This window comes from Mauremys reevesii, linkage group 10 (genome assembly GCF_016161935.1).
Source record: "Mauremys reevesii isolate NIE-2019 linkage group 10, ASM1616193v1, whole genome shotgun sequence".
NCBI lineage: Eukaryota > Metazoa > Chordata > Testudines > Geoemydidae > Mauremys > Mauremys reevesii.
This window is the reverse complement of record NC_052632.1, coordinates 70,279,553-70,305,695: the sequence shown is the minus strand read 5'-3', so window position 1 is coordinate 70,305,695 and position 26,143 is coordinate 70,279,553. Positions and strand designations below refer to the sequence as shown.

The window sequence follows — 26,143 nt, the reverse complement described above, 5'->3', positions numbered from 1 at the left end:
AGGTCTGATGTGCTTGCAGTGACCTATGTTGTGGAGTTTCCTAGGTGCCAAAAACTTCATGCCCAGGTTTGTCACACTGCTGTAGTCCAGCCGAGAAGCGAGTAAGGCATCAATAACTGAGGTCAGGTCATCATCTGCCAGTATGGGATGGAGTCTCTTAGCCGTTGGAGATGCTAGATAGCTGCTATCTGCAAGTAATGCTATGTGAGAGTGCAGCATCAGCAAGTAATCCAAGAGAATTCCTAGACTACAGACCAAATTGACTATTTGTGGGTGTGTATCTTCAACCAAAGGAGATTACACCCTGGCTACAGGCTCTTCCAAATGCTTTCCTCTACCCACCAGCATCACTTGTCTTGCTTGGGTTCAGCTTCAGCTGGCTGTTCTTCATGAGTTGAAGGCCATCTTGGTGGAGTGGTGTAGCTGTATGTGGTGAAGACTAGGTAGAGCTGTGTGTCATCTAGATATTGCTGGCACTTGAGTTCCTGACATCTGACCACTTCACCTAGTGATTGCATGTAGATGTTGAAAAGGACTGTAGAGAGAGAAATGATTCTTCTGGGACTCCACAAGCGAGTGGACTAATGTGTGGAGGTGCAGTTTCCCCATCACTACAAAGTTTGAGTCCTCCAGGGAAAACTCAAACCATATCAGCACATTACCGTAGACCCCTGCAACCTCTCAGGTGAAACAGCAGTACCTCATGGTCTGTTGATTGTTGCAGACAGGCCCAGGAGGATGAGAATGGACATCTGTCCTCTGTCCACTGACAGGAGGAGATCATTCATCAGTGCCACTAAAGCGGTTTGAGTTCCATTCCTGCTGCCTTGTAGAGTGTGAGAGTTAACCCTTGAGGTCTTAGCCAATTGCTAGTTCATCATTTAGCAGTAAGGCATTCCCTGGAAAATATCCCACCCTCTGACTCCTCCACCTCAACCAAGCTTCACAATTATCATCACTGTGTACCAGTATTAAATTGTTTAAAATTTAGTGTGTGTGTGTGTGTGTGTATTTTATATATATATGTCTTTTGTCTGATGAAAAAAAATTCCCTGGAACCTAACCCCCTCATTTACATTAATTCTTATGGGGAAATTGGATTCACTTGACATTGTTTTGCTTGAAGTCGCATTTTTCAGGAACATAACTACAACATTAAGTGAAGAGTTACTATATGATTATGACAGAGCAAAAACTCCATGACCATACAGAAGTGAGCGTCCAGATTGGCCTGTTGGTGAACATCTAGAGCAGCCTGTACTATTCAAGTGCCTCTTAGAGATGATGCACAAGGGCCTACATTTTCAAAAGTGACCAGTGATTTTAGGTACCTCAATTTATTGGTGTCCAACTTGAAACATCTTAAAGAGGCCTGATTTTCAGAAAATGCTGAGAACCCACCTCTTATAATAAGCCCCAATTTAAGTTGGGCACACAAAATCACTAGCTTTTTTTGAAAATTTAGGCCTGCATGCTAATCCCACAGTACTTAGACTAAAGACTTAGCTATTGTCATAATTATTATCAGCATACTTAAGCTACTATCTTCAGCACATTTGGGGAGCGGGATTTGGCTAACTGCTCTTTCAGCAAAGTATTTTGTGCCATTATTGCCAATATTTACGAAACAGCCTCTGGTTCTTTGCCTCTTGATCAGCTTGGTCACCATCTAATTAGAGCTTCCTAAAAGGGCAGGTAACATATATATTTACTAGTTAATATTAAAGCAGAAAGTTGGGGTGTTCCCACAATGCATCCCTTTTAACAGAAAAGAAGGCCTTGCCCCACCAGGACCACTCATTTTAATTAACATATGCTACATTAGATATATTTCATTAGGATAATTCAAAGCTTATGTACCAGTTGAGTCCCACTTAAGTCCCCCACATAAGTGATGCAGAAGACCTGTGCTAACCCTCTGTATTGACTTTCATCCCAGATGTCACTGGTCCAGATGATACTTTCATCAGTGCGTTTCTTATTTACCTTTCCATGTCTTTTGCCTTCACACCATTGGCCAATGTATGAAACTGGATGGGTGCCACACTTGTACATGCCAAAGCCATGCCTGACTCCATTCTTCACCTCTCCTTCATACATGCTGCCATCAGGCCATGTGTAACTGCCATTATACATCTGCACATTCTTAACAAAGTTCCCCTAAGAGATTAAATTATAAATTGATTACTCTCTCAAGTGAGACAGCAATATACTCATTACTCCTTCTGGCTGTAAGGGAGATGAGAGTAAACGTTTGCGGGAGACAGTATCTAGGGTGTGGGTTAAGCTGTCCTGAAGGAAGGGCCCTAGGAGCAGCCAAGCCCAAGGAGAAGTTCTGAGTTGCACAGTATGTTATCTTATTGTTGATTTGTTTGTAAAAAAGCCAAACCGCAGGAAGGAGGCAAGTTTGGACTTTACAGTGCATGCACCGTCTTTGTAGAGCAAGCTGGGAAAGGCACCTGTTAACGGTGCACAAACAGGAAAAAACACAACTAACTCTAGATACATTTTGTGTGTTCTTTAAATTTAATACACAGCCACTACAATACGTTTGCTATTGCCATCTGCAATCATCTAACCTACATGCTTTCCTATAATTTGCATGTATACATTGTAATCAGCTTTTTGATACTTTAAAATTATTTACATTGCACTTTACCTCATACCTCACTCCATCAGCCCATGTATAAGTCCCGTGTCCATGCATGAGTCCTTCGGAAAACATGCCCTTCAAAATAATACACATACTATTGTTTTTATTCCTTTATCACAGCTTAGGTCTATAGCTATTAAGTAGTTTGAGGAGAAGTAACATGTTCTAATTAAACCCCCTCTAACCATCAGCACTAAAAGAACTAAGTTTTGAATATCAGCAGCCCTTAGAAACTACAGAATCCACTATTCAATACACATAAAATTTAGATGTGCAGTTCCCAATGAAGTCAAAGGGAGTAGCAGCATGTCCTCCTCCAGGGGAAGAATTTTCCCTTTACATTTTGGGTACATTTACACAGCAAGCAGCAGCAAGCCTCCAATCCTGAGTCAACAGATTCAGGCTCACAGGGCTTGCGCTACCACACTAAAAATAGCTGTGTAGACCTTGTAGCTCAGGCTAGAACTCAGGCACTGAAGCCCATGCAAACCCCCCTCCTTAGGCTTCAGGGCCTGGGCAGCAATGCCTATGCAGCTACTTTTAGCACCGTAGCACGAGCCCAAGTCTGTTGACCCAGGCTTGGAGCCTTGCTGTCACAGGCTATGAAGTCGTACCCTTAGTGCCTTGCCAAAGATGTACCCATAAACAGAATGCTGATCTACTCACTCTGTATATATTTCCTCCCTGAAAATATGCTACACCTTCTCCATCATATAATCCATGGACTTTTTCTCCTTCATAACTACAAAGAAAACAAACTAACGATGAAATAATCAAATCAGTACAAGTAAACCAGAAACAACAGAAGTTAAAAAATAATGACTATTACTTTCCGACAAAAGCCAAATTACATTGTTAGCATCTGTTAACTCCCATTCTGGAAGAGGTGGGGTGAAAGCATATACTGTATTTTGCTAATGGGTAGAACATCAGGCTTGCTCCCATTTCAAGACCAAAGTACTGGCAGGAAGTGCGCACCCCCATGCACATTATGTACCTCACTCTAAATGTTAAGCAGCACCAAGTATTATGTAATTACACTAGCGTATTCACTTTATATAGAAAACTACATGTATACTTATAGTGAAATTTATTTTACACAAATAAAGCAAGAAGAATCAGGCTTTATGCAAGTGAAGTGTGAATGAGGTGGGGAAGCAAGATTCTAGAGTCAGGGCACAGGGCTGCAATACAGCTCTCCATCCATAATGAGCACTGCTTTTATGGGGTATTAAGGCCACTTGAACTCTGATCATATGGGCCCATCCCCACTGGCACCCTCTTTTCAGTAACTTATACCAAACACCCCTTGCAGCGCCAGTTTGCTGGTGTTCTACCACACAGTGGGTCTTAAATGGAGCAGACAACTTTGTGCATACACACACATTCTAGTTACCACTATCCTTTGTCTTGCAGTGCATTTGTGTCTGATGTCTATCTGCCTTTTAGACTGTAAACTCCACAAGGCAGGAGCCATGTCCATGAGTATGTTTTGTACAATACCAAGCACACCAAGCACAGGTACTTAAATAGTAAATCCTTAGCTAGTGGATGTGTTTTTAACTAAACTGACATGTTTTGAACATACTTTTCTACAATAAGTTGAGTTAGAATAGGCTCCTCATAATACTGAGCTGCTTCTTGGATCAGAGGTACTTCCGTCTCTTTTGATTCTTCTTGGGATTCTAAAGGGCTTGCTTGTGCTTCCTCTGCTTGATTCAATGATGTCTGGACATATGACAGCTGCACTGAAGAAATACCTTCAAATGAAGTGTCAGGTGGAGGTGGAGGGGCAGGTGCCAACTTTTCTGTTTTTTTGCCATCTTTCTTCTTATCTTTAGCCATTGCCACTGAATTGCCTCAAAGCTACGTTTTTCTGAACAAAAGGCTTTAGCTTCTTTCCCTATTTTTTACATCAGAGGTTTAGTTTTCAAAATCTGAACTCATTTAACTGAAAAACATAAAAAGCAAACTTGATAAAAATCTGATTTCTCTCCCTTCATTGCCCCTAAAAACAATATTTTTAAAAGTTTTATTGCTGTATGGTAATTGCAACCATTTCCTAAAAGTATTTAAAGAAGTGTTAGATGTTTCATGAGCTTCTAGGGCAGTGGTTCTCAACCAGGGGTATACGTACCCTTAGTGGTACACAGAGGTCTTCTAGGGGGCACATCAACTCACCTAGATATTTGCCTAGTTTTACAACAGGCTGCATAAGAAGCACTAGCAAAGTCAGTACAAACTAAAATTTCATACAATTACTTTGCTCTATATACTATACACTGAAATGTAAGTACAATATTTATATTCAAATTGGTTTTTTTTATAATTATATGGTAAAAATGAGAAAGTAAGCATTTTTTTAATAACAGTGTGCTGTGACATGTTTGTATTTTTATGTCTGATTGTGTAACCAAGTGAAGTGTAGCTTGGGGTACACACGACAAATCAGAAAGGGATACAGTAGTGCGGAAAGGTTGAGAACCACTGTTCTAGGGAAATGAGGGTGGCAGAAATGCACTAGATTCCATTAATACTTTTTGGGAAAATAATGGGTTACAGAGTCACCTGATACCTGTAACACACAACATGACAGTTTATAGAAATAAGGTAATGCCATATATTTGTGACCCCAAAGGATTATGCGAAAAAAAATCACAGAACAATGTGGTTGTCTAGAATCATGACTCCCACTATTTTGTGGTTAAATCTTCATGGCTTAGTATTCCTGATTCTGTAAGGCCGTGATATTAAATGCTCTATTAGGTAGGAATGATTATGGGGCAATTAAAAACACACTCATTAAACCCCCAGGGGTATTTGGTTAAAGCAAGTGTAAAATTATATTAGTTCAAAAGATGGTGGACAATTACAAACCTCCTGCAAACCCAAGCTGCGGTTCTGTTGCAGCTAGCAGGGTGTGGAGATTCCTGAGACTAATTTCTCCAAGCTAGAAAACTTCTCTAGAAGGAGATGGCAATTTACCCCCGACTCCTCGGCTACATTTGCAAAGACACCTGAGGCGATTGTATCACCACTGGATTCTCTGTTCCCCCCCCCCCCCCGCACCCACAACAAACCGGGAAGAAAAATCAATACGGGATGCCTAGGAACCGCTGCGCCCGAGGTCTCCGGCGGGCGCGCTCAGTGTACAGCAGCCCCCAGGGCGGCTGGCCGGCAGCACGAAGCTCCTGGCTCCCCTCCACGCTAGCTCGGTCGCCCACCACGCAGCGGGAAGCCAGGGCCCCCCTGCTCGGTCCCCAGGGTCCCGCGCCAGGCGGAGGGTGGCGAGGACGAGCTGTTTCGGGGCCCGTCCCTCCGGCTCCTGCCACAGCGTCCTACGACCGGCGCCAGTAACCATAGTAACCGCCGGCAGGGCCGAAAGCCACTCACTCGCCTTCTTAAAGGGACCGCCGCCAATTTCCCTCTTCCCAAGTAGCGGGATAGTACAACCCCCTCCGGCGGGCGGGGCGCGGCGCAGCTCCGGCTTTGCTGTGCGCGCCTACTACAGGGGCCCCGGCCTGCAGCTGGAATGGCCCCTCCGCACCTGCCCCACCGCCTCTGGCTCCCAGCGGGCAGCAATGCCCATGTCAGATTCGGAGACACGTTTTTCTACCTCAGGGACTACAGCACAGCTGGTGCCAGTTAGATGGGAGGGGAGGTATTTTTCTTCTAGTGGTCCCGACCCAGACCCAGTGTTTCCTTTTGGTTTCTTTGCACCACCATGATGGCTTTCAATTATTTCTGCAATACATGAGGTTCTACAGTAGAGGCAGCTGGCTCTAGCCCCCAGCCTGCCATTTGGAAGACGTTTGGATACTTAGCAGCTGTTCAGCATTTACCCTAACAAGCTCAAAGTACTTTATTCATGGTACAGCATCATGTCCACATCCCATATAGGGAAACTAAGGAACAGAGGTAGATTTAAGTAGATTCTGCCCAACTTCACACAATTCAATAACACAGCCACATCTATATCTTGCATTTCCACATGCTATCCCAGGGGTAGGCAACCGATGGCACGGCTGCCGTGCCAAAGGCAGCACGCGAGCTGATTTTCAGTGGCACTCACACTGCCTGGGTCCTGGCCACTGGTCCAAGGGGCTATGTATTTTAATTTAGTTTTAAATGAAGCTTATTAAACATTTTAAAAACCTTATTTACTTTACATACAACAATAGTTTAGTTATATATTATAGACTTACAGAAAGAGACCTAAAAATGTTAAAATGTATTACTGGCACGCGAAACCTTAAATCAGAGTGAATAAATGAAGACTCGGCACACCGCTTCTGAAAGGTTGCCGACCCCCGTGCTATCCATTAGCAAAGACAAAAGCAAGTTGCAAACATCCTCCTCTAAAAACAGCATGTAACACAGGGATGTAAACAAAAACACACTTTTCTGGGTCCCACCAAGGTCAGAGTTTTGTCACTGACTTTCAGTAAACCCAGGATTTGGCCTCCTGGTGCCAAAGTAACCAATATAATAACTGCTTTGTTTCTACAGTGAAAGAAGTTCCCACTTTGAGGATGGCCTTCCTTATTCCTTACCATTGGTGGGGGGGAGGGTCAGATGGTTGCTTGCTTTCATTCTCAGAAAAGGAATCTTTTCTTGAAAGAATGTTTATGGAGTAAGGCTCAGTAAGATGCTGTTTAAGAGGCAGAGGTGAGTGTCAGAGGTACACAATTCTATTCCATCCTCTCCTTAAACACCAGTGTTTAATGTTTCTCACTGCTAAGCATTAAACTGAACATCGGAAAAACCTTGACACAGAAGTGCAATTAGTGAAAAGAGAAAATGCTTTCACCTATACAAATATGATTTATTTCAAACGTTACACAAGAGGCACTACACCCTATGATATATAATTTTACTTTGTCATACCATAATACAGTCGCTATAAAAAACGTGTTCACCTAAAGTCTTGAACTTCCATATAAAAGTTTATTTTTTAAATATATATCACCTGTAAAAAAAAAAAAAAGATGTAATATGCAAGGCCAGCCATGACAAAAGGAATGTATTTACAAGTAAATTCTGATATGTCTTTATAGAGGACTAATAAAGAAAGATTACAGGATACCTGTGTTGTTCAGGTAATATTTAAATATGCAAAATGGAGGCTAAAACTGTCACTTCTTTGATAAAATAAAAAAGTTTCATGATAAAATCTGTAATTCAAAGAGAAGTGGATTAATAACATTGCCAATGAATTAAAAGTAAAAAAAACACTAATAAAATACATACAAGGGTCTGCTATTCTTGAGAAATTATATCTAAATTGACTATGTGCCTCATAGTTGGCCTTCCATGGGGACAGTTCCAAGGATGCTCAATCTCACCCATGTGGGTGATCAATTTCTTCATCTCATTTACAGTAAGTGCAGTTCCAATCATCACCTGTGAACAAAAACATAAATGAAGTTTAACAATATTTTCTCTCCCCCTTATGGTAAATTGCTGCACAAAAGCTGTACTTCTCCAATTACAACAGCAGACAAGATACTGTGCAAGACATTAAAATAAAGAGACCTACAGGACAATCAAAATCTAATTTAAGACCATGTACAAAGGGCCCAATTCTGCCCTTAGTTGTACTAGAACTGGTATAATTAGAGACTTCAGTGAAGTTACTCTTGATGTACACTGGGACAAAAGAGCAGGATCCGGACCAAGGATGTTAGGTGCCAAAATCCACTAGCAACAGAGTCCAATTAAATATATAGTGTATACTAATAAATATACATAAAATGCAGCACTTACAGATTTTCTACAAGCTCGAGAAGCAAACATCTGTCTGACCCTGGAGGGCCTACACATGACTCCTGGGCAATCACTTAACATGAAAATCAACTCCTCTATGTCCTGTGGACCAAAAGTCCAATTTTTGCTTGTTGGCAAGGAAATCAACTTAACCCTTTCAGTTACAGGAGCTGGAAGATTTTTTTAAAAAAGGCAAAATATTTAATAGAGAAACAGTTTATCAATGCAAGTGAACATTTAATTTTGTTTATTGTTTGACAAATAAGTACAAATTTAAACATGCTCCTTCCATAAGTCAATCCATAATGATCCCTACATGAGTACTAAAATTTAAATTAGCAAAAAGTCTTTTGAGAGATGTTCTAATTTTACAAAAATTCTAACATTTTAAAAACTGGACAGCTTGAAAGAGCTGACTAGCTAAAGTTATTTTTGAAGTTGTGTAACTAAAAATAATTAGATTGTAAAAGTTTGATAATTAGCATTGCTATTTTAGGCAAAAAAAAAACAAACAAAAAACACCCTTGAAATTTAAAAATGCATAGAATCATAGAACTTAAGATCAGAAGGGACCATTATGATCATCTAGTCTGACCTCCCGCAAGATGCAGGCCACAAAAGCTGACCCACCCACTCCTGAAATAATTCTCTCCCTTGACTCAGCTGTTGAAGTCCCCAAATCCTGATTTAAAGACTTCAAGTAGCAGATAATCCTCCAGCAAGCGACCCCTGCCCCATGCTGCGGAGGAAGGCGAAAAACCTCCAGGGCCACCGCCAATCTACCCTGGAGGAAAATTCCTTCCCGACCCCAAATATGGCGATCAGCTAAACCCTGAGCATGTGGGCAAGACTCACCAGCCAGACACCCAGGAAAGAATTCTCTGTAGTAACTCCGATCCCACCCCATCTAATCCCATCACAGGCCATTGGGTATATTTACCGCTATATAACTCTTTATCAATCCAGTTTCTTAAATTAAATATTTTCAGGAATCATAGAAGAAAAACAGTATGCATTGAATATGGCACATCAGTATTTAAGACCATATTTTGCAATACTACTGACAACTTCTGTCAGCTTAATCTTGTTTACCGAGCAAGAAGAGGAAAACTGTAAACTTTTCTAGTTCTAGTGATTCTGGATCCAAACTTACCATCTTCATCAATGACAAAATCAAACCCATTTTTTCTAAATATCTCCAGGTTTTCAATCAATACAGTTTCATTTACAGCAGTTAAATTAAGATTTTGTGGCCTATGAGAGAGGAAAAAATTAAATATATATCTTAAGCCAAATTACAAAATTGTGTGATATAACAACTGAATTAAAAACAATTAAATCCTGGCTCTGACACTTAGGCACTAACCATGTCCCCATAGTTTCTCTGGGTTTTACCCAAGCTTATGTTCAGCACATCTAAGAGTAAGCCTGACCTATCTTAAAGGGTGTTGTAGGAATTAATATTGATAACACATTTTGAATATGTAAGGTGCTACATAAGTATGATTATTAAAATTCCTGTGAAACATTGCATTAAGCTTATAAAATTCCAAAATTCTAATCGAGTGACCAAGGCTGAAATTCAGCAGAAATTTAGTTCTACAACTGCCAAGCCATAACAACAGCTATAAAGGAGAATTTAAATTTTTAGAGAACTGCAGAAACACAGTACTAGCATTTGGCTTGCCTTTTCCTCTCTAAGGAGTTCAATGGACAGACTCTGATTGACTTTGAATCTGTTCCTGTAATTCCAATTCACCGAAGTGCTTAAGTGCTTTAATATACCAAAGCCTAAAACTCTCCTTTCCTCATGCACGCTTCTCTTCTGCCAGATTCCAGCTAGACTTTTCTATAAAATGCTCATACCAAATGTTTCCTTTCCTGACATATTTACTTAAGATTCTGCACTAATCTTCAGCTAAACTTGTCCCTTAAGCTTCAAGGCATTTCTCAAGTTATTTACAACATTTTGATACCCACCAGACAACCGGCCATCACAGCCTTGATGGGCCATTAGGAAGAAATAATAAGACTGTGAAGATACTAATCTCTCTGTGACAGTGCCCCCCATAAGGCTTTATGGAATATGCTTATGATTGTATATGTGACATAACTAGAATATGTTTTATGTTACGTATGCCATGTAACATATCTCTGTAAAGGTTATGATCTACTGAATCTATTAATCCTATTTGTATGCATGTATCATTTTTGTACTTGAAGTTAAGAATATTGGCTGTATACTTGCTTGATTTTAACTAGCTTAGTAGAGCATTTGGTCAGCTTCTTAAGAGAAGTGCAAATTAAGTGCCCAATCAAAAACCACTTAAGCCAACAATGAACTTGAAGATGCCAATCCACATTTGAGTTTTCACAGGAATGTGGCTTGGCTGGTAAAAACTGAGTCATGCATGGACATGTGGCTTGCCCATGTGACTCCAAAACTTCATCTTGGAGCTGGACTTTGCATAGGAGAGAGGAGGGGGTCTCCACCCACAAGAGAAAGTCTATTTAAAGCCCTGGGAGACCCCTCCATTGGGTCTTCAGCTGGCTAAAGAGAGCCTCTCCACCCCTAAGGATACCTGAAAGAAGCTAGAACAAAGGACAGTAACTACAGGGGGTGAGAGTGATTGCTGGACCCAGACTAGAAGGAGACTAGTCTGTAAAAGGAAGCTTACTGGGTGAGGTTTTTAATCTGTATTCAGTTTCTTAGATACAGACTTGTGTGTTCTATTTTATTTTGCTTGGTAATTCACTTTGTTCTGTGTGTTACTACTTGGAACCACTTAAATCCTACTTTCTGTATTTAATGAAAAATCACTTTTTTACTTATTAATTAATCCAAAGTATGTATTAATACCTGGGAGGGCAAACAGCTGTGCATCTCTCTACCAGTGTTATAGAGGGCGAACAATTTATGAGTTTACCCTGTATAAGTTTTATACAGGGTAAAATGGATTTATTTGGGGTTTGGACCCCATTGGGAGTTGGGCATCTGGGTGTTAAAGACAAGAACACTCCTGTAAGGTGCGTTCAGTTAAGCCTACAGCTGTTAGGGGATGTGGTTCAGACCCTGGGTCTGGGTTTGCAGCAGGCTAGCGGGTGTGGCTCAAACCAGGCAGGGCACTGAAGTCCTAAGCTGCCAGGGCAGGAAAGCAGGGGCAGAAGTAGTCTTGGCACATCAGTTGGCAACCCCAAGGGGGTTTCTGTGACCCAACCCGTCACCCTCTCTCCTTCCTGAGACACTACCAGGTCAGGTGATAAGAACATCTGATACAAAATACCATTTTGGACACTGCCGGTACTTTTCCTCTGTAGGGGGATGGGGATCAAACAAAGGTTTCCTGCCTTAGGAAAATCCCTTTTAAGGCTGGGGAGGGGGTTAATCTGGACTCTCCTCCATTGCCTACCCAAGAAGGACTGCTAAAAGAACCTGAAGGGACAAAGGAACTAACCTGAAGGGAAAGGCAGGGGTCCAGTCTGTAAAAAGAAATAACTGGAATTTTAAGCTACTGGAACTCTGCAACTTACCTAAAACAACATTTAGGGTGAGAAATTACTTCTTGAAACCAGTCTCTGTAAGATCTTAAACTTAGTATGTGTCTTTTGTTTTATTTGCTCAGTAATCTGCCTTGTTCTGTTTGCTATCCCTTATAATCACTTAAAATCTGCCTTCTGTAGTTCATAAATTTGTTTTGTTTATTATTAAACCAGCTTGTGCAATTTCTAACTGAGGGTGGAGGGTAAGAAGTTGTGCATCTCTCTCTTCATATTGAGGGTGAGGGTGAATTTTTATGAGCTTTTTATACAGTGCAAGACAGTATTATTTTGGGTTTATTCCCCAAAATGGGTGTGCACATGAGTGATGGGTGAATCCTCTCACACACAGCTGACTTCAATCTGTGTCTGCAGCTGGGTGCGGCCCTACCTGTGTGTGTGTGCTGCAAGAGGCCGGAGAGCCTAATTCAGCAAAGCAGAGAGAGGGAATCCAGGCTGGTGGAACAGGAGGGGCTCATGAAACCCCAGTACATCAGGTGGTATCCCAGAAGGGGGGGTCCAACCCATCATACAGAAGTTCAACATGACTAAAACTGCACTTGACACACTGAAAGTTCCAGATCATTACAATCTACTTCACTGGAAGTGGAGTTTCACTGCATCCATTTACTATACTAGGTTCCAGCTATTTCAAACCAATGTTAATAGTAACACACTAAAGACACTTACGCTATCAGCTTCTGACCTTGGAGAACGTTGTGCTGTTGTAACATCTCAAAGTTGTATTTTTCATCAGTAGCATGTTGGTCAATTATGAAGAGATCAGAGTTCAGCTTGGCTACTATAAACCCTAAATTGAACTGACCTATGATTTCCATTTTTGCAAACATCTCTTTACTGTATATAGAAAAACAAACAGATTATAAGTCATGATAACTCATATGTAAAGATTTAAGAGCTCTCTGCCTCCTTTTCAATAGGAAAGGGTAGGCCTCTTCACACCACTGACAACCAAAGTATTTACTGTCAAGAATATGTGTCTCAGACCCTCACTGTCCAGTCCCCATCTGAGTCAGTCCATCTCCAAAGCTGCTCTACCCCAAAATTTTACAGTATTGTAGAAGAGGCAACATGAAAATTGGGCTCCACACAGTAGAATACCACCAGAGAAATACCTCAATAATTATAAATGTGGTGTTTCTTTGAATACACCACTCAACATACTACAGATTATAACTAAAGGAGTAGTTTATAAAATGTGTGGCACTAACTGTTTATTATGCACATTTCCATATTCTACATGGACCTATATGTTTGCAGAAGCTTGAGTTACCTGATGAAACAAATTGCCAAAAATGTGCTAACACCGTAATGTAGGTTTATCATTCATATATAAACCTACATCTCCAACATTAACAGATCAAAGCTTTCTTGTAAATACTATAACATATATTTTGCATCCACTTTGTTTATCATTTGGTTAATATAAGTTAACAAGAAGGTGCAAATACCTGATTTCTTTTCTTAATTCATCCTCTGCTGTTTTATTGTCTCCAGGGCTAATCTTTGCTCTAAATCTTCTATAATTCTGTGTTTCTGCCTTTTTCTGTTGCTGCTGTATTAGCCTTTTTACTCTTTCTGCTAAAGAGCTCATAGAGAATTCAAGTGGCAGAGTTTTCTTTTTAATTTCAATTGGTACATCAACATGTGGCGCTGATGCACAGTTCTCAGCATTTCTCAGTTCTGGACAGATGGCTGCCTTTAAATTAACTTGCTCACTTTTAAAACGCTTCACATTTGGGGGAAAACTATTGGCTTGATGAGGTAACTCACTCCGTCCATTCTGTTCACCCATTTGGGTCAATTCATGTTCAGCCCCTGAAAATTTGGCATCACATTCCAATGATTCCTCACTAAGTTTGACAGTTTCAAGACATTCACTTTGAGGCTCCTCTTTGGAAATAAGGAACTCTTCTTCAGGTGAGCTGCCTGCACTTTCATTGCTGAGGCAGCTACCAACTTCTGGAGTACTAAAGCCAACATTTGACTCTGCAGAGGTGCTACCACATCCAGAATCTGTGTCATTTTCTAACTTCCTCAAATCTCTGCTAGTAACTGAGTATGTATTTGAGTCCATCTGCCTCCAGTGTTCAGACTCCTTACTGGAGATGGACTTTTGACTCTTTACAGGACTTGAAGTATTAAGTTCTCTCTTCCCCAGGGAGTTGTGTTGCTTTCCGACATTGCTAGGGCTCTGAAAACTGCTCTCTATCATTTGATGGAGAGAGAATGACTCTCTTAATTTGACAATAGTCATTGCTCTTTTCTCTTCTCCCCTTGGATTCCGGGCTGCAGAATCAAGCAGCACTCCTGTCTTGGGCTTTTCTGTTTCTTCTGCTACTATCTTTTTGAAGTTACCTAATAAAATATGGAGAAAATTGTAGATTTTCATTAAATGCAATTAAAAAACAAAAACAAACATCGAACATTTGGGGGACTGAATGACTTATTTGGGGGAATGGACAAAGAACGGGGGGAGGGAGAGATTGGTAACAAGCCACTATAGATGTCACCAGGTTGAATTTAACCCTGGTTAGCAATGCTGAAAGCTGTTACAATTTGATGTCTGTTCAGTAGCTTTTTTTTTTTTTTTTTAAATAAATCTCATATCCCAACGCAGGGCAGTGAGGAACCTGGTACCACAAATGCTTGTGCTACACCTGATCAGTGGATAATTAGGGGACTTCATCATCTCCTGAGATGCAAATAGGCCAGCACCAAATTTACTTAAAGGCAACTAAAGGAAAATATAAAGAAGAAACTAGGTTTGCCTAAGCAAGCAACCCAAAGTTGCTTTTTTATGATGTATAAAGGAAGCCTGAAAAGCTTTTGTATGAGGGGTGTGTGTGTGTGTGTGTTGATGGTGGTCGGTTTTTTTGTTTGTTTTTAACTAAGTTCAGATCTTCTTGACAACATACTCTGCATTGCTGGAGTCTGACTACAAACTGTGGACTAGAAATCTGGTAATAAGCTGATCAGTTTCATTAGCAAATATGCCTATCAGAAAGTTAATTTTAAAAATACATCTTTTTCATCGTTCTGAGCTCTCCAACATTGGCCACACCCACAGTGATTTCCACAGTTAACATTAATGTACCTGTAATATCCAGCAGTTTTTGATTGATGTTAAGTTTGTTAACATTGCTACCAAACATTCCCACAAGAGAGGTCTTTAAAATTGCTAGCAAAACTTTCTCCTGTTGCAGTAAAATTTGCCTCTTGTCAGGAGTTACATTGATGTCAACACACTCTAAAAATAAAGGAAAGCTATTAATTATATTTCAGATTAAATATAGAAATTTTTGTTTCTTCCATCCTTGGACTGAATTTCCCTTAATTTTCCCCTTTTTATTTCCCAGAGTAAAACAAAAGCCACTGGTAATATGGATAATATGGCTGCAAACACAACACTGCTAAACCACCTGCAGATCCAGCAACGGTGGTGAAAAATACTGCTTCTGCATTGTAAGACATTTTAAGTTCCCCAATATTTAATTCTACCCAGCAGACTGCCTTTTTCACCCTGGTCTAGACTGGCATAGAAAGTTACTTCTGGTTAGTGTACAAACAATAATAGAACATGTTCCGATTACAGATCAGAAGCATCTTCACAACAACAACTCATTTAGTAAAAAGCTGATTAAAACCCCAATGATTCTAAAGCTATGCAATTGCATATATATGTTACATACTTATTATTTCTAGCATTTTACAAAGGTTAATGGAGATTGATTAGAAGAACTCACCAGAATCTACACAAATGTTAAGAACGATAAATGGATATTGGTGCTTATTGTACATGTGGTAAACTTCATTCACAACTTTGGAAATCTGCACAGAACACAAAACAAGTGATATCATTACTTACTTCTATTCTTTACTGATACATGTTATCTAATACAGTAATAAACAGACTTCAAGTGTGATCTAGCAAATCCTTATTCACATGATTAGACCTTTACTCACTCAAATAGTCCCACTGTAGATAAAGAGGCTAAAGTGAGTAAGTACTTGCAGGATAAGACCTATGTGTACAAGTTTCTAATCTGGTCATTTCCTGGGACTCTTTTGACCTACCACCAGCCATTTATACCTTTCCTTTTCTAGATCAATACAAAGAAAGAAGTAGTAACAACAATTACTAGGTCTAGACTGGAAAAGAGGAATGAGGAAATCAAGCAACTGTAAGCAGGGTTGGCAGAAATTGCTTTTTTTAAATAATTTTGACACAATATTATTGATATTTATTTTTAAGTATTTTTTTAATACTAAAATATGGAGATATACCTATCTCATAAAACTGAAAGAGACCCTGAAAGGTCATCGAGTTCAGCCCCCTGCCTTCAATAGCAGGGCCAAGTACTAATTTTACCCCAGATCCCTAAGTGGCCCCCTCAAGGAATGAACTCTCAACCCTGGGTTAATTTTTAAATCGATTAAAATTTTCACAGTTATACAAAATTATTGGTCTTAAGCATTTCTTTAGATATTGATCTACTTAAATTTTCACAGTTGCAGAAAGTTATGGGGCGGATCAGACAATTATTTAATGAGAGTGGAGGCTGAGATTCAAAAAGTTAAAGCTTTATAACCGTTAAAACACGAACTGTCAAAATATATGAAGTAAATAATTTATTAGAGCATGATTTAAAGATATCAAGCAATATTTTTCTATCTGTAAATTCTGATTATTTTCTATGGATTTTTTTTTATTGGTTTGTGTATGATGGAATCAATGTTAACAGCTTCTACTGATAAAAATCTAATCCTTCCAAGCCTAACTATAAGTGATATTATTAAGAATTGTACCTTTGATTGGTCACATGGTCGCTGATTGACAAAGAAAAACTGTCTATCTGTTGTACTCCTTCCAACACCATGATCACAATGGGAAACGAAGCCTGTAATACTGTTTAATATTAATATTGTAAGGGTAGGGCTCAATAGAAGAAAGGAAGAATAGAAACTTTTAAGAGTCAATGCTAGTTCTATAGAGGAACATTTCTGATGAGGTTAAAAGCCAAAATTATTACGTTTTCAGTAAATACCTACATGTGGCTTTGCTTCTCATCCGAGCTTAGCAAAGGCTAATAGTTCACCGCTAGCAAGCTCTCCAGCCAACTGAAAGAGCAGCATTCACTGACTTCGGAAAAAGATGCATTCATGCTTTCTCTGCCTCAAAGACAGTCAACTGTGACACTGATTGAGGACATGGTAAACCCAAACATTTATATGGCTGTTCACAAATCTGTTCTATATTAACCACTATAAATTCTAAGAAAGTTAGCACTTTTTAATTTAAAAGAACTTCTTTACTCAAGTTGGACCATATTCTACCTTGTCTTACACCCAGGCATTCACACTGACTTCAGTGAGGATGTCCAGTATAACTGAGGGCACAATTTGACCCATAACGTATAATTATTGAGAACACTAAATGTGGTGACAAATTCAGCAGAATATTAGATTAAGCCAAAATTAGAGTAAACCAAGAAATATTAGCCCCATCCCTCCCTCTCCACATACATTTAACTGGTTACATCATAGTCCTGAGTTATAACATGGAAATACTGACAGCAGTGGCTTCCTACTTACGTATAAAGATTCTGTGGCATATCAGTGGAGTGGAGGCCATATTCTTCACAAACAGCTTCACTAGGAGGCAGCTGAACAAAGGGAATGAGGCTTTGCAACTGAAAGAAAATTTAAATTCATAGCTATTCCTTGGTGCAAGAACATCAAAGATCATTTTAGTGATTTAAAGTCAGTGGGTTTTTCATTCATTTTTGCCTCTGTTAAAGTTGAACTCAGTCACAAGGATGATAATTGATTAAACAATTATAGCTATGGCCTTCTTTTCAGTTCCTTGTTTTATTATTGTCAGGATCACAACCAACTTGGCACGTGGTAATTATTTTTTAAAAGTTGGCTGGCCAGGTTGAATGTAGGAAATACCCTCAAACACACAGCAGGTTATAGTTACACTGTTAAAGTGCATATGCAAAAGTATAAATCCCTAACAAACTCTTCCTCTTAATCTGTATTTGACACACAATTCCAATGTTAAGTGTTCTGCTCTCCCTTTCATGCCAACACTCACTCACTAAACCTATTCAAGACAGAAAAAAATAGCATTTATTCAGCTTCAGACTTCCCAGCCATAAATGATCCAATCAAGATTCACGCCATATCAGAAGAAGTCATCAGATAAATTCATATGTTTTGAATGAATGATAATACAATTGATAAGACATCCCATTTGAAACAGAAGTTACCTGAAACACAGATATAATTTTCTTCAATAATAAATCTTCATGTAGTTTTTCAGTTAGGACACACTTACTTTTTTTCTGTTTTTGATTCTGCATTCAGCACTTTGGTCTAAAGTTCTTATTAAATCTAAACCCCTCCTCTCTACCACACCATTTTTATAATTATGCTTTTGGGGATTGGAGATGATACATATGGTCCACATATCATAAAAATGAACAGATGACAAACCTTAATCTCTCTCAAACACTTCTTAGAATACTAATGTAACCAGTCTGAACTGAGGTATTAAGATTTACGCTCGTTCCAACAGTCTGTATTTCTCTTTCTGCAAAGCAGGTAAAACCGTGACAAGAAAAAAAAAAGTCTGTGGAAACTGCATTCTCTTGCCTTATTCAACCTATAGGGTGTGCTAGAGCACAATGATTATTACATCCTTCCTTCTATACCTTAAGACAGCTTCCTGCATAATGGTTTATACGGCATCTTTACCCGTACTGTATTTAATTAGATTTTAACATATTCTTGCAGCTGCTTTTTCTTCCTTTACTATAGTATTACCTGTTTTTGGCCAAATATTGCTCCAATGTTTTCCTTTAGACTACAGCTTCCAGTGGTATACATCACTGAGTGTTTTTTCCCTTGGCCAACCTGATTGGTGCAGTTAATTCGAACTCCTGTTGAAATGATACAGTATGCTTGTAATATTTGGACCATTTTTGCATATTCCTGTCAAAGAAACAAAAAAGTTTGAATATTTTTATGAAACACATTGATAGATTTTTTAAAAGTTCTAAATAGGATAGCCTATCACATTTTTTTCCTCACTTCCAAACTGGTTTGTATAGCTGTATTCTGAGATTCAGCTGCAACTTCCAGGAACCCTGCAAACAGTTTGATCTTACATGCAAAAAATACGAGGAAGACTAAACCATATTTACTAGAGATATGTTAAGTAGGTAGTTTAAAACACTACATTTTCAAATTTTAATTATGCAATGCTCATTCCTATCTTGCTTGCTTTCTCAAATCTGAAAGTTTTGTCACTGTAGTTCTACATAAAATCTGTGCAAAATATGTAAGGAAGGCAAAAGGGAGAGTCCATTTTATTATTTCACAAAGATCTGCATAATATTATAATGTAAATATAGAGTCAACAGATGAAAAAGTATGCAAGATTTAGAAGCATCAATCCAACACTTAACATAAATGTTAGTACCACTAATGAGAAGTTAGACCGAAAAGAGAAGAACCTTACTTGGACCACATCTTATTATTTCTGTTGAAAGAGAAAGTTCTAGAATAAAAATGTCTGAGCTAATCAACTCTCTCTAGCACTATGGTATACCAAGATATAAAGGAAAGAATTATGATTTAAATTATATGTATTTATTTTTTACAAAGTTTAGATTTGCAGGTTATCACAATTTTAAAAGCAGAATTTCCAGTTCACTACACCTTTTTAATATTTCGTTGAAATTCCTTGTGCCGCACTGGCAGGGTATAAAACAATTGTTGCACGCTAACAGTTGTTCCCTGCTGTCGTGGATATGGAGTTTTCTGAGTAATTTTTCCATTGTGATCAAATACCAGACGAGTTCCAACCTTTGCAGATTTGTGACAAGTAAAAATGGTAACATCACTGGAAGAAGGAAAAAGAACCAATAGAATTATTAACTAAACAGCAGCTTTTCTTTATCCAGTCTACAGTACCGAAAACTTCAGGTATTCCTATCCACATGATGCCTATTATATCAATATCATCCTTTAACACGAGGCAGTCTAGTTCACCCATCTTATTATTTAGACTTCTAGCATTTGTGTACAAGCACTTTAAAAACTTGTCACTATTTATCTGTCTGCCTTTTTCTGATGTGTCAGATTCTTTTTTATGTGAATGTTTCTTGTCTGATCTGGTGCCTACTTTATCCTCTTCCATCCTCTCCTCCTGACTAAAACCTAGAGAATCTCTATCAATAGACTCTCCTCTAAGAGAAGTCTCTGTCCGATTCATGTGCTCCTCTGCAGCAGTCAGCTTTCCCCCATCTCTTAGTTTAAAAACTGCTCTGCAACCTTTTTAATGTTAAGTGCCAGCAGTCTGGTTCCACTTTGGTTTAGGTGGAGCTCATCCCAAAAGTTTCCCCAGTTCCTATTAAATCTAAACCCCTCCTCTCTACACCATTGTCTCATCCATGCATTGAGGCTCTAAAGCTCTGCCTGCCTACCTGGCCCTGCGTGTGGAACTGGAAGCATTTCTGAGAAAGCCACCATAGATGTCCTGGATTTCAGTCTCTTCCCTAGCAGCCTAAATTTGGCCTCCAGGATGTTCTCTCCTACCCTTCCCTATGTCACTGGTACCTACATGTACCACGACCACCGGCTCCTCCCCAGCACTACACATAAGTCTATCTAGATGCCTCGAGAGATCTGCAACCTTCGCACCAGGCAGGCAAGTCACCATACGGTTCTCCCAGTCATCACAAACCCAGCTATCTATGTTTCTAATGATCGAATCTCCCATTACTAACACCTGCCTTTTCCTAGTGACTGGAGTTCCCTTCCCGGAGAGGTAATATGTAGAATAGAATATTTATACAATAACTCCTCACTTAAAGTCGTCCCGGTTAACATTGTTACGTTGCTGATCAATTAGGGAACATGCTCATTTAAAGTTGCGTAACTCTCCCTTATAATGTTGTTTGGCAGCCGCCTGCTTTGTCCACTGCTTGCAGAAAGAGCAGCCCGTTGCAGCTAGCTGGTGGGGGCTTGAACTAGGGTGGACCGGCAGCCCCCCTATCAGCTCCCCGCTCCCTTAAGTTCCCTGTGCAGCAGCCGCCCTAGGCAAGCTATCAACTGACAGCAGTTCAGCTGTCCCTCTCCCCACAGCCATGTGCTGCTCCTGCCCTCTGCCTTGGAGCTGCTCCCGGGAGCCTCCTGCTTGTTGTGCGGGGGGAAAAGGGAGGTTAATGTCAGGGTGTACCCCTCTCCCCTGCTCCTGCCTCCCACCTATCCTATCTCTAGAGCAGGGGGGGGCTCAGGATGGAGGGAGTTTCTTGGCAGCAGCTGCTGTCTCAACTTGCTGATCTACTTAAAAAGGCAATGTACTTAGAATGGGGTCAACGTACTTAAAGGGACAATGCGCAGCTCGCTCGCTCTCACACACACAGGGTGTGTGTCTCTGTCTGCCATGCTGTCTCCCCTCCCTCCATTTGTGCTGCCTTGTAGAGTCTGAGGCTACATTAAAAACAATGTGTTAACCTCTTGAGGGCTCAGCCAAGTGCTAGTTCATCACTTCCCAGGGAATGCCTTACTGCTAAATATCCCACCCTCTTCCACCCTCTGACTTCACCACCTCAACCAAGCTTCACAATCATCACTGCAGTGTACAGTATTACACACAGTATCAGTTTTAAACAAACAGTGTGTGTGTGTGTGTGTTTTTCTTTTGTCTGGTGAAAAAAATTTCCCTGAAACCTAACACCCCCCCACCCCCCATTTACATTAATTCTTATGGGGAAATTGGAGTTGCTTAACATTGTTTCGCTTAAAGTCACATTTTTCAGGAACATGACTACAACGTTAAGTGAGGAGTTACTGTACAAAACAAAACAATACACTTTAACAATTGTTAATTGGTTGCAGTTCAACTGAATAACATGAAACCCAGCAGAGTTTGGTCTCATCCAGGTGCATTGTAACTGGGTTACAAAAATATTCTTTAAAATAGGCAAATTACTAGATCAAAGTAAACTTGTTTTTAACCCAGTTCTAACACAATTAAATCCAGTCCAGACTTGCTGGGTCTGGATCATTAATAAATTAAATTATTTAATTTATTTAATAAATATTTTAATTTAACTGTTATTTTTGTATTGCAGAGAGGTCTTAACTGCAACAAATCTACCCAGTTAAAAAATGACGATGATAAAGGAAAAAAACAAATAATTTCGTTCTTTTTTAGTTGAGAAATAACCCATTTACAAGTTTCCAAAGCCTTGTTTCATTAATCACTGAAGTCATATTTTTGCATTCATGTGGAATCTTTACGTGGAGCTTTCAACTAATGAAGCACAATATTATTACCTTAACGCACACAGTGAACTCAGAGCTTCACCTCGAAATCCAAATGTTCCAACATGCATTAGATCAGAGAAATCTTGTATCTTGGAAGTATAATATTTCAGAGCTGAAAAAATGTATTTAAAATATGTGTAATTGCATCACATCTTTCCAAAATAACATTGATGTATGAAGGTATATTTTGTATCTTCCCAAAGAAACAGAAAACTTTGATGCTTATACCATATTTTATGTAACTATAGTAGAGTCAAGTAAATAATTAACCAACTATTCACTATTTTCCCGTTTTCTGCTTGCAAATAATCTGCAAAATTCTCCACTGTAATTCCGAATTATGTATTCCTTCAGTGAATACATTTTGGTCTGCAGATCCTTTACAAACAGTTTGTTGAGAATATTTACCGTTTTTGAAATGTTGGTTAGTTACATACATCACATAGTATTGTTTCTGCTTCCTGTTTGGATGACTTAAAATCTATGAATTGCAAATTTTACAGTCAAATATACAATTTCAAGCTCGCTTTCAGCAAATATTCAAGCTTAAAATTCATTTTTCATTAATAGTTATACTTGTAAAATGTGACTGCTTGAACATTTAAAGAGAGTGAACATAGAAGAGTAATGAACACAGCTGAATCAAAATTTCCTTGAGACTTTGAATAAGCATATGCAACAATTTCTCCCCGCCCCCACTATTCATTCCACTTGAAGACACGCATAATTAGGTCCAGGTCTTCTCACGTGTACATACCATAACTATAACGACACCAGGGTGGACAATAAAACTAGTTTTACCGCAACTCTGGTAGAAACATGTCATTCTAGAAGCATTAAGTAATCTCTTAAAGAGACTAAACTTGGGAATTTTATAAGAAAGAAGTAGTTTTCTCACTGCAGTTATCAATTTGACAGATAAATCACAGTTTATATATAATATAAATATTCTCAAACATTTAGAGAAAACATAAATTGTGAAGAATTCAACTTACTCAAGCCCTCAAAGTTTTCTTCTTCTACTCCACAACCATTATCTGAAACTTCTATAAGATCTGCTCCATAATCTTTAAGCTTTAGGTCTAAAAATTGTAAAAGATTGTTTTCATTCAGTGTTCACAAGCAGTATTTAGAATGTATAGCATCACAAAGTCAATATGCATTGTAAAGTCTTCAACAGCCATTTGTTTTCTGAATCAAATTAAAAGATTCACAGCTTTCAAGAGTTAAGTTATCCAATTCCAAATCAATTTATGCTTTCTGCTAGATTAGCTCAATTTTTTAAATTTGCATGCACGTATTGGAGTTTTCTGCTCATAAAAGTTGCCAGCCTGAAGACTAAAATCCTCTATTCCTTGGAAGAGTTTAAGCATAAGCAGCAGCACAAGCTTCCTCACACTGCTTTGTTAATATGTCTGAACTCTGACATGGAGGAAGCACTTCACACATGACACACTAATAGTTGAGTCTCCATCTCCATTCAGATCCCTGGTCTCCTTGCAGAGGCTCGAAGAAGAGTTCTGTGTAGCTTGTCTCTTTTGCCAGCAGAAGTTGGTCCATAAAAGATATTATTTCACCAACCTTGTCTCTCTAATAAGAGTATCAGTTAATGTTAATTATGGCTGTAGTTTTTGTGATGTGGAGAATTGTCCATTGGGAACTAGACTTAAACCAAACTAATTCCTGATAGTCCACTGAATGGCCATCAAATGGTGGTAACCATGTCAGCCGGTTTCCATGTCAGATTTTGATTGCATATGGTTTTCTAGCAGCATAGGACATGCTGCAGCAAGTTTCCAAAATAGGCCTGATCCCTAACTTTTATGTCCATGCTTACTTTTACACAACAGTAATCCCATTAATTTTATATAATATCAGGCAAGTCCACTTTGGACCCAGGCATAGAAATAAAGTAGTATAGCCTCCACAGATCCAATTGTAGAACTGGGACCCCAAGTGCTCTATGCCTTAGTTTTCCCATCTGTAAAATGGCTATAAATATACCTGGTCAAATGCAAAGCATTTGTCCTAAACTGTTTGCAGGTGCGGAGCACTTAGAAGTTACAAAGCAGTATATGAGTACTAAGTGCTAGTCTCACATGAAATTAAAATAACAAGTTTACCAATATTAGTAGCTCCAGCATCTACACTGTTTTCCACCAACTCCTTCACAGCAGTGCCTAGATTCAGTACAACCTGTCCTGAACAGATCTGGTGAACTGATTTATGGTCTATAGGCTTGATGGCTTTAGCAGGCTGTGCACTAAAAGAAAAAAAGCAATTAAGGATTAGATCTGAAAAAGGTTGCTATCGCTCTGTACTACTTCCCTCACCGCAATTATAGCAACTAAAAACAGAGACTTAAGAACCAAGTAAGTAGAGGCTGCCAGCTACAGTGCAGAGTCTCGTGAGTGTTAGGGCTTGTCTGTGCAAACATTTAGTTTGCAGCAAGCTGGAGTGTGAATGAACCCTGCACTAACCTACCACATATATGTCTATATTTAAAATATTTACAGCAGCACAACTTCAGCATAGACACTACCTACACCAACAGGAAGGCTTCTCCCATCCATATAGGTAACCCGCCTCCCTGAGAGGTGATAGCTAGATCCACAGAAGAATTCTTCTATCAACCTAGCACTGTCTACGTTGGGTGTCAGGTCACTATAGCTATGTCTCTCAGGGGTGTGGATTTTTCACACCCTGAGAGATGTAGCTATACTGATGTTTCTACTGTAGACCAGGGCTAAATAATTAGACTGACCTACCTATATGACTCAGGGCTGTGAAAAATTTCACCCTATGATCACCATAGTTAGGTCAACCTAACCCCCAAGTAGAAACATGTGTCAATGGAAAAATTCTTATACTGATCTATCTACTGCCACTAATGGAGGTGGATTAACGACATTGACAGAAAAAGCACTTCCGTAGACAAACCAAGCAAAGCATCTACATAAAAAATGGCCATACTGGGTCAGACCAAAGGTCCATCTAGCCCAGTATCCTATCTTCTGATGGTGGCCGATGCCAGGTGCTCCAGAGGGAATGAACAGAACAAGTGCTCCATCCCCTGTTGCCCATTCCCAGCTTCTGGCAAACAGAGGCTAAGGACACCATCCCTGCCCAGCCTGGGTAATAGTCATTGATGGACCTATCCTCCATGAACTTACCTAGTTCTTTTTTGAACCCTGTTATAGTCTTGGCCCTCACAACATCCTCTAGCAAGGAGTTCCACAGGTTGACTGTGTGTTGTGTGAAGAAATACTTTCTTTTGTTTTAAACCTGCTACCTACTAATTTCATCTGGTGACCCCTAGTACTTGTGTTATGAGAGGGAGTAAATAACAACACTTCCTTATCTACTTTCTCCACACCAGTGGTGATTTTATAGACCCCCATCATACCCCCTTAGTGTATTCGTTTGACTGGATGATGCAGGTTTGGGGAGGCAGAAGGGCATAGTGGGGGCATGACACGGACCTACGCGCCAGCGCCTCAGGGCCGCGCGCCGCTAGAGGAAGACCCCGCGCGCGCTCCCCCGGGGGAAGATGAAGCCACCTCCGGGCGCAGGGAGAGGAGCCCTCAGACGCCTCCATGTCACCAGCACCTCGGGGAACGGGCCTCACCAGGGTGCCGTCGCCTCCATAGAGTCCCAGTGCCCGGCACGCAGGCGGCCGGGCTGGCTCGGCAGGACTCCCGGACACAGCCCAGCAACGCGCCCACGTTAGGCCTCTTCGGCCAGAGCCCACCGCAGCCCAGCTCTTGCAGACTCCATGTTCCCGCATACTGATTGGCTGAGCGGTCTGCCCAATCGGCAGAG

The 26,143-nt window shown here is 39.8% G+C and overlaps 2 protein-coding genes across 9 annotated transcripts in view; both read right to left on the bottom strand.

Moving 5' to 3' along the window:
- Positions 1-6,006, bottom strand: part of LOC120373201 (radial spoke head 10 homolog B2-like) — a 60,314-nt gene extending 54,308 nt beyond the window's left edge. For 3 of the 8 annotated variants that reach the window (XR_005585446.1, XM_039491258.1, XM_039491259.1), the window contains exons 1-5: positions 5,531-5,694; positions 4,242-4,604; positions 3,320-3,395; positions 2,660-2,728; positions 1,987-2,160 (exon numbers count right to left, since the gene is read on the bottom strand). Coding sequence is in view for 7 of the 8 variants with exons in the window: in XM_039491258.1 (XP_039347192.1) it covers positions 1,987-2,160; positions 2,660-2,728; positions 3,320-3,395; positions 4,242-4,498 (576 nt within the window). In the remaining variant the exon portion in view is untranslated. Of the gene's footprint in view, positions 1-342; positions 444-700; positions 823-1,986; positions 2,161-2,659; positions 2,729-3,319; positions 3,396-4,241; positions 4,605-5,530; positions 5,696-5,733 lie in introns of those variants that run through there. The other 5 variants (XM_039491257.1, XM_039491256.1, XM_039491260.1 and 2 more) reach the window with 5 other exon arrangements.
- A 1,422-nt stretch (positions 6,007-7,428) lies between these two features.
- Positions 7,429-26,125, bottom strand: PMS2 (PMS1 homolog 2, mismatch repair system component). The gene is made up of 15 exons (XM_039493238.1): positions 25,950-26,125; positions 24,445-24,584; positions 23,317-23,403; positions 22,331-22,433; positions 19,706-19,889; positions 18,809-18,976; positions 17,573-17,670; positions 16,787-16,886; positions 15,724-15,808; positions 15,075-15,227; positions 13,429-14,335; positions 12,647-12,814; positions 9,573-9,673; positions 8,420-8,589; positions 7,429-8,056 (listed from the first exon to the last, which is right to left on the bottom strand). The coding sequence occupies exons 1-15, from the start codon at positions 25,967-25,969 to the stop codon at positions 7,913-7,915; spliced, it is 2,628 nt and encodes an 875-aa protein (XP_039349172.1). The 5' UTR covers positions 25,970-26,125; the 3' UTR covers positions 7,429-7,912.
- Positions 26,126-26,143: the final 18 nt, after the last annotated feature.

What these genes read in the sequence shown, in the direction of transcription:
- PMS2 (XM_039493238.1), bottom strand. Translation starts at nt 25,969, where the DNA reads ATGGAGGCGACGGCACCCTG. An exon ending in AGAAAACTTTGAGGGCTTGA is followed by an intron (nt 22,434 to 23,316) that starts GTAAGTTGAATT and finishes ACATTTTTTCAG; the next exon opens with CTCTGAAATATTATACTTCC. An exon ending in ATGCCACAGAATCTTTATAC is followed by an intron (nt 16,887 to 17,572) that starts GTAAGTAGGAAG and finishes AATATTAAACAG; the next exon opens with TATTACAGGCTTCGTTTCCC.